The sequence below is a fragment of the Phasianus colchicus genome, chromosome 4, assembly GCF_987193195.1.
Source record: "Phasianus colchicus chromosome 4, bPhaCol1.hap1.1, whole genome shotgun sequence".
NCBI classification, from domain to species: domain Eukaryota; kingdom Metazoa; phylum Chordata; class Aves; order Galliformes; family Phasianidae; genus Phasianus; species Phasianus colchicus.
In genome coordinates this window covers 19,111,018-19,124,638 of record NC_143439.1, presented here as the reverse complement: position 1 = coordinate 19,124,638, position 13,621 = coordinate 19,111,018, and the positions used below count along the sequence as shown (strand labels likewise).

At 39.1% G+C, this 13,621-nt stretch overlaps 1 protein-coding gene across 1 annotated transcript in view; it reads right to left on the bottom strand.

The window, feature by feature from the left end:
* COL25A1 (collagen type XXV alpha 1 chain) overlaps positions 1–13,621 on the bottom strand; it is a 292,895-nt gene that overhangs the window by 75,127 nt on the left and 204,147 nt on the right. The window contains exons 8-10 of the mRNA XM_090140053.1: positions 8,039–8,110; positions 7,078–7,185; positions 3,362–3,397 (exon numbers count right to left, since the gene is read on the bottom strand). Coding sequence (XP_089996179.1) covers positions 3,362–3,397; positions 7,078–7,185; positions 8,039–8,110 — 216 coding nt within the window. The remainder of the gene's footprint in view (positions 1–3,361; positions 3,398–7,077; positions 7,186–8,038; positions 8,111–13,621) is intronic.

The following is a 13,621-nucleotide window of genomic DNA, read 5'->3' as shown; positions in this document are numbered from 1 at the left end:
AGGTGTATACAATGTACCTGAGTGACCAGAAAGGGTGAGGCCAGGATCCACCCCTTCCCAGACCTCATTTAAGGGATGGCAGTGGAGGTGAGGGTATCTGGAGATCCCTTTGTACCTGAAGCCTTCTGAAAGTAGGCAGCTGCTTTTCTTTATTTCTGTGCCCATAGCTGTTGCATTTAAGCAGATCTTCACGTACTGCAGCCTAGGACTTTGCTGCTCTGCTGTCACTGCTGTGCTTTCCATTGTGTTACACCCACTTAATTTCTGAAGTAGAGAAAAAGAAAAGCCATTCTGTCTCTTCAGAGCAAATTACACAAATTGCCTTGGCTCTAAAGATGAGTTCTCTTATGCCAAAGCTGAACTCAAACAAGAGAACTCATTGTCATTTTCTCTGTCTGATCCAAGCAAACCTCCCCTGCCTAAGACGGGAAAAAAGTCCTGAATTGTTACTACTGTTCTCTCTCACACATCTAAAACATGATTATTATTACTTTTTTTCTTTATTGACACAGAACTTCAATAAAATTTGAGGAGAATATGGCAGCAGAGTCTTGGTGCAAATTGTTGTGCCTTTGCTAGTGCTCCTGATTTCCTATTTGACTGAGCAGTAAGAACATGGATGTTCCTAGAACTCTAAATGCATTAAAATTTTAACTTTTTGAGAATCAAGTCACATGTTGCTTGAGTAGGTCATAAGCTAGTCAAGAAGTGTAATAGGTTTGTGTTACATTCTGAGACACAAGCTGGAAAACATGCTGCTATCTCATTATCTACCATCTTTCACTCTTCAAGGGTCTTAGTCCATTCCTTGTAAAAAGAGAAGACAGAAAGCTAAGTAATTTCAAGCTGTGTCATTGTTGGTTCCAAGGTTAAAACTGAATTTACCAGCTCCAGTAACATTCTCTGCATTCACCTAGAAATACTAAGCGATGTTACTGAACGCGAGCATAAATCACTTTTGACAGAGAAAAGCTTCTATCCCACTGTTATAATCTAGAGGTCAGGCCTGCAGTTCTTTGCTTGAATACTACCAATGCTATTTAAAGCTGCTGAGACAGTGATCCTTTAGAATACAAATAGCCTTCAGTTTCCACCAATCTCAAAAAGTACACTGGAAATTTAGGGTTTGTTTCAGGGCCACTGGTGCTGGTCCTTGCCTGTATCTTGCCTCTGTCCAGAAGAACAACAAGAGTGCACGCTCCAGTACTTGGCTTCTTACTGGAAAAGCTCTTGGACACGTGGAAAAGTTAGAAACTTCAGTAATCTCCAAAAGGTGGATTTTGGGGAGATTAGAATTTGTAGTACTTTATGGAACCCATCTACCTACCAGATCCTTCTTCACACACAGAAAAAATGGAATTTAACTTGGACTTCAATTACAGTGTGAAACAAAGACTACTCTTTACATAAGAGTTCCTGCAGAATTAATGTAGAAGTTCACAGTTCACAGCTGAGATTTCTGCTGTAATTTTATTTGAAAAGATGGATGGATAACACAGAAAAAGAATTGCAGGTAGGTTTGTGTTCTCCAAGAAAACAATACCTGTTTTTCTTTGGCATCACAATTCTACAGCATAACTGTTTGGAAATCAGCTACTTCTGCAGTAGTGCCTCAAATTTCAACACTGAAGTAAAGAGATATTCATGCAGAAACGTATGATGGAAGATATGAAAGGAAACCAGACAGAATCTGTATGGATAGCTTCAGCTCTTTCCACAAGGAAGACAGCCTGGAAATCTGTACTGGCGCAATGTGTATGTCAAAGTAACCAAGAAAAATGGAAATAAAATGTCTCTCTGATAACCTGAACTTTTCTTGATCTACATATAGCTTAACGTTAAAGCCATCATGTTGGCTTTTAGACCAGGCATTTGGAGCTGGAAACTTATGCAGCCTGTTTTTTTTTTCTCTAGCTTACAGTTGCTGATATAAAAATACCCTTTTTCTCTATTTAAACACATATGCACTTAGAAAAATAAAGAGTCCTGTAGCAGGTCTTTTTTTCCTATGTGCAGATGACTAGAGCAGTGGGAATCTTCTGAATACTGCAATAGCCTCTTTTGCTTTAAAGAGCCTTGGGGATTCTGTGACCCTGATGATCTGGTCTTGAACAGAAGTAAGACACTGCTGTCTGAGTAAGTGTGAGTAAGAATCTGAGTAAGTGTGGTCCAGAGGGCAAATAGGAGATTACAATCAAAATAAGCAAACCAAAAAAGAAAATGCCCTTCCCTGCTATTATACATATTATTAACAATAAGTCCTCATAAACCAAAAAGGATGGAACAACAGGGAACACAAATGTGCTAAACACTAGGCAGTACCTTTGGGGGATGCGATTTTAGTTCTGTTAAATATTTATCTTGAAAAGAGAAGCTACAAAAAAGTTAGTTTCCTGATCAAAGGAAATGCTTCAGAATTTCAATCTTTTCTTTCTCTTCTGAAAAACTCTAGATTTTGTTAATCCAAAATATTCTGCAAATTGTCAAGGTAAATATCATCACATCTGTTTAAAACTTTATAAATTCAAATAGGTAGTAATCATATCCACACTGATTGCTGAGCATATAATCTTCCTCTTCAGAAGCATTCAGAAATCAAAAGCATATGCCAAGGGCTACAATTATGTCACTTCTTATAAAAAAAAAAAAAAGATTGACCACGAGCATTTAGGCAAATCTTAAGGGAAAAAATGTTTCACAGTTTGGGAACATGTGACAAGCAGAAACCCCTGCATTATCCTGTGTCTGAAGCTGATTTACAGCCAGTGGAGCTTCAATTTGCTTCCAAATGAAAAGGGCTAATTAGTTTCTGATGCAACAGAAAACATGTACTCCCATATCTGAGTATTTGTAAAAAGTGCATTCATTTGGCTTCTATATTCTCCCACACATGATGAAAAGAAAACCCTCAGGAGATAATATTCTGAGAGTTTCTGTATGCTTTGAAGCATCTTCGCTGTTCTGTCAGGCAAAGGGCCAGAACAATTGCTGAGATTTTGGCCTTTTAAACAAGTAGATGACTGCTGCACTGCTCCACAGTCTCCATGTGGAAACAGCTCAACTTCAGAAGTGGCATTAAGATGGGGCCATGAGTCAGGCATACCTGATATGGCAATTTTTCCTTGCTGTGCCCTCTATACTTCTGCAACCCAAAAGGAAGAACTGCCCTTATGTAATAGGCAACTGTATATTTTTAAAAAAATCTATTTTTTTTCTTGCATTTTCTTTGCAAAAGAGACTTCAAATACTCAGTGACAAAGGAGGGCTGGGAAATACGATTATCAGGCTTTCCGGAATTCCACAATTTAAGAAGCATGTTTAAGTCTGTTAAAGTTTCTTAGCAAACTGGAAGAATACTTACTGCCAACCCTTGTTCACCTGGCTTTCCTGGCTCACCCTAAAAAACAAAAAACAAAATATGAATAATTTGAATAGCATGTCTTGAATTCAATTCCTTGCTTAATAACCACCTCTTAAAAAATTCCATTATTTAACAGGTATGGCAGCTGACCACACATTAAATACACGTGCACACTTTTATATGTATATTTGCTTTTTAAAGTAATAGATCAAATCACAGACATTAAGAGGCAAGGTACTACTTCACAATCTTTTAATGATGTAGTTCTTCAAGCAAAAGTTAAACCCTGGTGTGCTGACTCTCAGCCCCTTGGTTCCAATCATAACATTCCACTTCAGCCAGTGGTGCTAAAGAACACAGATAAAGGTTTTTTCACATATGTGCTGAATCACTGTTTACATATTCCAGAATTAGTGTTCTGTGTCATCACCTCAGTCAGCAGGCATAACACACTAATTATCATACTGCATATACCCATGAACAGTGACATTTTGAAGCTATGCAATAATTGTTCATCTGTTAAATATTTGGATTGGTTTTCAAAATAGTATCCCTTCATTTTCCCAATTAATTCTCTTTGTGGGCACATGTCTACATGAAGTGAGGAGCTATCTTCACTTTCTTCTTCTTAAAAGAATGCATTCAACTGTCATTTGAGACAGTAAAATGGATGTCATACCACACGGGCTATCCATGTGGTGTTGGATCAGCACAGCTGCAGGATCATCTTTATCAGATTACCTTATAAAAGAAAACCTGTCAAGAACCGATGGGAAATGTTTTGATGCTACTGTTCTTGGCAATTCAACAGATTCTGAACTGCTTCTCTAGGTAAATGTGCTTTCAGACACACAAATCTGCATCTGCAAACGTACCAAAAAAACCAGGGAAAGACACAGGCACAGCTTTCAGACAGCAAATTATTCAAGCTTGTTGAACTTCTCAGCTTTCTTTGTAGCCTTGCTTATTTTTGTATACAACAATCTCACAGCATCACATAAGCATCAAGATATGCCTATAAATGTTGGGAAGCATTATCTTTATGCTGAAATAATTTCAAAATCGTGTAACATTGTCTATTGTTTTATTACCAGCAAAAAGAAACCAAAACATCCCTGTTTTTTCCCTTGTGCATCTTTTTTGAGAATCTAAACTTTCAAAGTGCTGGTATTTGTGTGGCAGGAAAGCGATGACAGGGGAAGCATATAATGTAGGCATTTTGCTCTTTTGAAAGACAAGTGTGTACAGGATCCAAGAGGTTCTTCTACTGACACCTAAATAAAGGCTTAGCAGAAAGCTGCAAAATCCTTTCTCATGCCCTTGATCTTCCTTGGTTCCTGTTAGACCTTCCAATAGGCCTAGCAGCATTTTCCTCACATTTCTTCAGCTCTAAAGACTTTCTGTCCCACAAACAAACACTTCCTCATCTCTGAAAACTTTAAGCGTCTGGAGCAGGATGCATGCTCCTGGCATGTGAGGTAAAGATAGCACAGATGGAGATCTGTGGGCACAGATGGAGATGTTAACACACAGACTGTTCCTCAAAACTGCTACACAAGAGGAACAGAAGTAATGATGGTTGCTGGAGATTCTCACCTGGGCCCTGTTATCTTGAGTGAGTTTCACAGGATGCACAGCAAGTGTATGGGGCGTGGACGAAGGAAGCAGCCAAAACATTTTCTTGCAGTTCTGGTGATTATAAGTACCTTGCTTAAAAGGAAATGAAAGCTTGCTTAAGGAAATGACTGCCTTACAGTGGAGGCTAGCCATAGTAAGGACTTTCAGTTGTAATGCTGCAGTGTTCCTATTTGTAATGCAGTATAACTATTATTTAGTTGTTTCTCTTTTCCACACAAGCCTTTTAAAGATACAAAGCTGGGACAAGTTTTCCTCTTGATGCAGGACACTGAGAAAGAGCAGGATGATAACAATAGTCAGCAATCTGGTTTGATTTTATCTGATTCTGAAGCTGTACCACAAATTGATTCTCCACAATGCTATGGGGCTTAAGATAACCACAGCTAAACAAAAAGAAACAAAAAACAAACCTATAAAAAGAAACTCTCTCTCGCCATCTAAAGTCAAAAATCACTACAGAACTATTATAAAATGGAATGACCTAATTGCATAAAATGCATTACTTCTGTCATGAGAAACACTATTGTTCCCTTTGCTAAGCAGCAAAAAAACCCAAGCAATCCACAGTCAGACTGTGACCAGCAACACTGGCTGATTCTTCTAGCCTCTTGCATGTGAATTATAAAAATGGTTGCAAAACCATTAAAGCTCTTGCAGTTAGAAATTGGTTGTGGTTTCAGTCTCACCCTCTCTATATGAAACCAGAAGCAACTCCGAACAGAGTCAAATTTACCACATTAGAAGACTAACAAGAAATGAGTAGATGGCCAAAGTAAAGCATAAAGTGAAAGCAATAGATTTTCAATGTCACTTCACAACCTTGTGCTAGAAATTATCAGTCCAATGTTGGATAACATCAGGCCTCAATTAGAGTCATAGAATCATTAAGTTTGGAAAAGATCACCAAGATCACCTCATCTAACTGAACTGTTGACCTACCACCAATTAACCCATGGCCCTCAGTGCTACATCTCCATGTTTCATGAACTTCTCCAGGGATCGTTATCATGCTACACTCTTAATACAGCTAATGTATAGTCAATACAATTTCAAATATGGCAAGAACAGGAGCTCAGGTATTTTCTTTCTTGATTTTGCAGTGAAATGTTATGCCTTTCTGTCCTGGCCTACATAATGAGCTATGCTTTCTCTCTGACAAAGCTGTTTCTTTTTCCAGAGATGTCTTCACCTTGCTAGTTCCTTATGCATCCTCTCACCTGTGATCTTTATTTGTGATAGGTGTGGGGATGTGTTTACCAGATCTGTGCATTTGACATTTCAGTTGTCAAGTGTACTGCCTGTGATTCAGCTTTCACACTGACACTGCAGTGGGATTCATGATGAACAGAGAGATACTTTTTTCAAAAAGAAAAACATTTTAAAAAGGAGTATTAGAGGTCACAAACCATAGAGTCAAAAATATACTCATATTCTGGAAAAAAAAAAAACAAAAAAAAAACACCTGCATTTGCACATCTTTTTATGAAGTGTTTAATCTCACATTACAAAATGCCAAAGGCTGTGGGTCTGATCCTGCATCTAAAACATTAAGCAATGTTCTGTATTCTGCTTATAGATCTAATGAAATACAGGGGATGAGCAGAAGAAAATTGTACTGTTAGTGTTGTGTAGAAATGGCAGGATCTCACTCCAAAATTTATCATACTTTGGGCAGCATTTAGCAGTTTATTATTTTGATTTCATAATTTGATGCTAAATCATTAGAAAGTGAGAAGTCAAGCTAGCCTATGCAATATCTTACATTCAGCTTTAGCTTGAAGTCTGAGTGGGAACATTTGCTACTTATAGAGGGGGCAGACCCTTTTTGTACACTTATTAAAACATCAGTGAACAACTCAGAAACCTTAGAACGTGTGGGAAAAATTGCCAGGGGTGAGAGGCAAGAAACCTAGGTGTTACTCTTGGCCCCGCTATGAACTTGCTGTGTGTGGCAGAGTGCACTGTGAAATTTGTCTGTGGTTCAGCTTCCACATGTCTTATTTGCCTATCTTTCCTCACAAACCACCTTTGGCTGTTACATACTTGACAACAATTTGGTCATCGACAGACTAACTCACCGGAATGCCAGGCATCCCTCGAGGACCATCTTTGCCAGTATCTCCTGGGGGACCTCTGGGTCCTGGTGGCCCTGGAGGTCCAGGGGGTCCAGCTTGTCCTTGGTCCCCCTAGCACAACAAAGAAATAATCATCAGAAGTTTGCTTTAGAGGCATCAACCACACAAAATACCATTTTCCAGAAAGAACACAAGTTTAAAGAAGCTGCTGCGTCTTTGCTCCTTACTGCCAAAGACTGCACTTTGCCTTGAAGACCAACAGGTTGTACCTGTACAGTGCAATCAGCCACAGAGCAGCAAAAGGCTGAAATTGTAAATGGCTTGTACTACCACAAGACACGAACTAGAATTTGGGGTAGCTTTGCAATATTTGACTCATGCAGTTTTCCAGAGAGAGTAATCGTTTTCAATAAGCAGCTCTTCATTTCCTGATTGGTATAATCATGACAAAGCAGAAGATTAAAAAAAACTCGTGTGCCAGAACTAGACAGTTTGCCTGGCAACAGTCCAAGCCCACCAATGTTACGTGGACAGACTTCAAACATGAGCATGAAGAGTAACTGCTTTTCCACAAAGTCGTAAGAATTTTTCATCTGTTTTGGTGAGCTCTTTCAGAGTGATAATTAGCTAAATCCCTTAATGATTTAGACTTACTAATTTGTAAAAGACAATTTCCAAGGAAGTTGCCAAAACATACAGCCTTCGAAAAATCACCAGAAATGGTGTTCAACTTATTTGATTTCCAGTATAGCACTGCAAACCACTAAAAATGCTAACTGCATCTTAAACGTGGAGCATTTAGCACAGCCACCCATAGTATTTACGCGTTAATTTCATTAACAATTGCTTAATTACAGAACTTTCAAATAAGCAACTTGCTATAAGAAGGCTTCCGACAAACAGGTACAGCAGAGAGTAAACTGAATGTAAAGAAGAACCAGATTCCAGTGAGATGAAGCACTACCTTAATGAGGCGGCGTTTAATGAGCTGCTGATCAGCAGAGAGAAACCCATGATTGATTTTAGGAAACACCATCTGATCAGGCAGGTGAGGTCAAAGGTTGAAGATCAGAGATGAGAGAATTGAAGAATAGACATCAGAAGGCCCGAGAAAGAAATAAAGATATATTCATTAGATTTGTAATAGCTAAAGTTATATGAACTGGAGCTTCTGCCAGAGAGAAACTGTGCTGTTAGCGCTTTCTGAACTCATCATATACAGCGAGTTAATTGTCTAAGTCCTTTCTCCCCAGATTTCACAGGAGAATTCTTCATTTTATTTTTTTTCCATTATCTAGGCTCTGAAAAAATTCAGTATTTTTGCATTCTGTTCTCTCAGCAAAGTTTCTAGACACAAAGCACCAGTTCAACTTTCAGTCAGATTTTCTAACCAGCATATTGTGCCATGAACAATGGTGTTATTTTAATAAGGATTGGAGTTCCAGCTTGACCAGATTGCTCAATTCTTCCTGCTTGATTTGCAAATGCATTTTGAAAAATTGGTACATACAGATTAAACTTCAGATATCTAACACATATAACTGTTTCTTGATTCAACCAGTACAGAGTTCACTGACATTTTCAATGCTCCTGTATGCCACAGGGAAGCAGAACTACAGAAATTCTCATCTGAAAAATGAGATACTGACCAAGAAGAGCACACGGAACACGGGTGCTGCCGGGGGTAGCGCTGTATGCAGTTATGGATTTGATCCCACGCTTTGCATCAGAAATGCATACACCGATACAAAGGCAAAGAGAGTTGACTGAAGTCCACCATAAGGATTCATGGCTACCTTGTAGTAAAAGTAATTTTTTTCATGTGCACTTTTATGCTGATACAGAGAGACCTGACTGAACAGGTACATGTCAACCACAAACCTTGACGGTGAGGATCTGATTACTGTGCAGAGCAGCGACTGTGGGGAAGCCTGGCAGACCCTAGGGACACAGCATAACATGGAACCAAAACAACACAACACAAACATCACAGAGACAATTTACTGACAGACAGACAGAACAAACACTATCTTTAGTATACCCCACATCGCCTACTGACAGGAAACAGCCTCTCTGTCATATGGGAAACAGAATTAAGTTTGCATTATAGGTGTGTAGGTTGTTACTTCACGACAACAACATAAACAGATTTTTAGAAGGAGCAGTTGCACAGAGGTGACTCCTTAAAATGACAATAAATTATTAGGATTGTTTGACAGCCAGCTGACTGCACTGTTTATCCATTAAAACGTGCTACAGCCCTTCAAGATAGCTCTGCAGAAAGCTTTGATTCTGGGCTGCTGCAGAACTTGACAGCGGCGACAGAAAATTTTGAGGCACTTTGTGTAACTACCATCCTGCTCCTCACATTCTGTTTTACATACGACATTCTGCACATAAACTGATCATACATACACAATTATAAACACTGGACAACAATCTACTGGTAGATTTGGGGGAATCCACAATGGCCAAGGTCAACATTTTCAACATAAACATAATGGCATTTTCATAACCAGGGTAAAATTCGCCCATTGAGTGCTGTATGCTGCATGTGGTCTCTCATATCCTACTCTACCCACGTGTGCAGAACTTGATACAAAAAAGGAAGATGTGGTAATTAGAGCCTGCTGTGAGAGCTTTGCTCTCACTTCAGCACTCTTCTTGTGCTGCCTTCTGGGGCGCAAATTACTCTTCCTCATTAAGCTGAAACCTTGTAGTGTTAAGTAGGATCGCCCTAAAGAAAGAAATCCCTAAGTCCTCTAGATTCAGCACCCTATCTGAAGCAGAGGTCCTCAAAGGTTTGTTCACGGAGAGCCAGGAAACAGCTAAGACATCAGACTGAGGCATACAGGTAAATGCCTAAGATCCCTATGTGCGTGGACACAAGTGTCACTTCCATGGCAAAGCCCTGCTGCGAGGCCTCAGTGTAGCTGGCTGCAGAGTTGCACCTACAAAAGGGAAAGATGCACATAGCTCTGGCTGCCAGACAAGGTGGATTTCATAAGTCTCTGCGTCAAGGTTCTGATGGGGCAATCCCTGTGGCCATGGGGCAGCATGCTTTGCAGTCCAGCCAGCCTCGTGGAAAGCACCAAGAGGCAACAGTGGCCTGACAGCTACAACCATCTTTCATTATTACAAGTAATTGTTCTGTGCATCTCCACCTGCAATCGTATCAGAGATGTTTTAGATCACAAAGACCACACTGGTCTTCCTCCCCAGCTCCCCTAAGAAGGCAGAATTAGATTCTGATTCATACAACATGATCTTTGCAACTTTATTCTTGATACACGCTGGTGAAACAAGAGGAAACTGAGACTCTGCAAGTGGATCCCATCAAGTCAGAGGCAGTTTTACCAGCTTTCCCACTTTGTTCTGATGAACCTGGCTGTGGCTAACTGCATTGCTTGATGACCTGAGATCTCCTCTTTAGAAACAAATAAAAAGAAAACAAAGCCAAAAAAGGCTAAACCACCATACATTTAAAGAAGCTCATTCCTGAGACATTGCTCAGGCTGAAATGATACACCATTTAGAAAACAGATGTATCAAATTTGCATTTATCTTGTTATGGAATATAAGTTAAAGAAGTTATTAAATGGTACTGTGCCAGAATCTTTACATCTGTGACTCATTAGCCCTGCTGTGCACATGGTTCATTCCTCTTCAAGCTAAAGCTACAATACCCATGTAATAGAAATGGGTACAAACAAGAAACCTACAGAAGATCTAAAATCATAGCAGAAAGCAATAAATTTTAGGTGTTTTTTTTTTTTTTTTAATTATAAAAGGGATAGCCAGAAAATCTTTTAAGCACCTCATTTTTACTCATTATTGCATAATAGTTTTTATAGTTAACTGTAATGTGGCATATTTAGAATTGACTTTTTTTTTTTTAAAGGGTGGAAACTCAAAACTTATATTAGGTTTGATTCATTTCATGACAATACAAAAAAAAAACAAACCTGAGAATTAATTCAGGAGATTCTCTGCAAATGTTGTATTGCTTTTTTGCTTTTTTTTTTTTAAATAAATGAAAAAGTTTTGAAAATTTTGCGTAGCTCCACAAACAAACATTTATGTGGAGCACTTCACAGTCTATTTTCACTGCCTCCCAACACCACAGAGACAAATTCAAGAGTATACCAGTACTGTAGGTTTGTCAACACAAACAAACTATGAGAAAGAGAAACCATCTCCTTCAGCAACAATGTCTTCCAGCATTTTCCAAAGTTGAACAAAAACTTCTTTCCATTACCCAAAACTGATCATATCAGAGCTAATGGCCAGAAAAATGCAATGTCAGCTTGGACCTAGATCATCTTCCTATACGTAACAATAATTTCTGGAGAGGTCAGAAATAGAAGAATACTGAATGGAACCCAGCAAAGAAATTATGAGTACATGGTTTATGCATGCGTGAGAGGTTTTAGAAGGCATTGCATCTTCTGGCATCCATGAAAGCTTATGTTGGCAAACAATAAGCTTCAAAAAAGGCATAAAATGATCTACCCTTTCTACAAAATGAGTTCTCTTCCTTTCCTGTCACTCTGCTATAAATACCCCCTCAAATATCCCCTAGATATATTTTACTTTCTTTTTTTTCTATCTAAAGTTGTTCTCAATAACAAATTCTGTGCTATTCAGTTTTCTCTTTATTTGGTTTGATTCTTGAACTGCGAATATGAACAGTTCTTGTTCTACACCCTGGGAGGCCCTGACAGAGCACAAAAGACTACAACGATCAGCACAGACCACTGGACCACTAAATTCTGCTGACAGCAGCTCAAGCTCACTCTGAAACACTAACTGGTAACAATTTCTACATTAACACATTTGTTGCATGTCCTGCAGTTTTTGCTCAAATGCCAAGCAAAACATGATGCTTGGCAGAAACTAACAGGCCCATGACCATATAATGCCATGCACTGCTTGCCCACCTGAAAATGCAGATAAAGATGATTCATTCCCTGAAAACACTGAAAAATGACAGACCCTTACATGATTGCCTGACTTTCTACTTTGATGAAATAATTCTCCTGTAACCATCCATCACAACCACTCCCACTGAGTCCTAGATTTTTCACAGTATGTTCAACTTTTGTGTTGGCCTACAACAAGGTCTATAAGGTTGTCACAGTCCTACTGTGTGGCAGATATAAGAGCAAACATCATCTTAATGGTTTTACACTAACACTGTGTACACTCCCATTTTGAATTTTGCATTTGCTCAGCACAGTAAATGTCACAGTCCTCCTTAGGATTTTTCTTCTGACCTGCCAATAAACCCAAGCTGCACAAGCTTACATGTTCCTGTGAAGACATGGTAAATGAGACAGGAATTACCACCTGCTGTTCACTTGCACTTCCTAAGGTTACAGCCAGCTGCTGCTATTTCACATCAAATCACACAGGCTCCAGGCCAGAGTGGTCTTGACACCCTTTATGGCTGCTTTCCCTCCTCCCCAACACCACCTCCAGTTCTAATTAATCCCTCAGACTGAGTGGCAGTCCTGCAGCTAATTATTTTACCTGCCCTGGGGAACACAGAGTTTGGTATCACCCTGTACAGTGCCATGGACTCTCAGCAGGAGCTCTTTTATATAATCCCTTTTATCATAACCGCTGCTTTCTCCATCAGCAGCTCTGCTAAGTAAAACAGTGCACAAGACAAGGATCCAGGATTTTTTTTTTTACTAAGGTAATAATTCAGCAAGGAGTTATAATCTGAATACATAATGTAATGATTCAGTCCTTGTATTAAAATAATAAAAGATAAAAGCGTAATGTCCTGCAAACTAGCACAAGCTCTGATTAAAACAGATCATTGTAAAAGAAGTGTTATTTTCTATAATGACCTCTATATTTTCACAGTGAACTCTGCCTGACTCTATGCTCAGAAAGGACAAAACTGGGTAAAGCTAGCACTTGACTATTTTAGTTCTATTATTAGATGAATTTTCAGTGAGATAAACATCTTCTCCACGCAACTCAGGAGTTCTGATGACCATAATCATCAAAAAATATCCTTCTTGAAGCCATGCATACTCTTACTGAAGTTGGTGGTAAGCATCCAGTAAGATCCAATATAAACCCTTTTTTTTTTTTTTTTTCCAAAACCACGTTGGTCCTCACAGTAAAAATCTTCAGTTCAGGCTTATCATGTTTCTCTTCAAATTTCATACTCACTGTAGTTATAAAAAGCAGGTGAGTGGTTCAAATCACTTCTATGATATTTGTTAGGCCTGGGGGAAGCATTTTTCAAGAGCTGACTTTGATCAAACTGCTCTAACTCAAGTGTTCAGTACTGTAATACTTTTGCGGGACAGCTGTCATTCTAGATGAAATGCCTACATAATGTTTTCTCAGTCACGGGACCGAGCTTGAGAAAGAGGAACAGGATGTACAGAGACTTCCTTCCTCACCATTCCTCTGGCATTACTAAAAAGGAACAAGATGCAAACTGATGAGTGGTGAGTAAAGACATGCACTGCCTAGCTCTTAAGATGGAAATGACAACATCCTTGTCTTGGGAGCAGGTATGTGA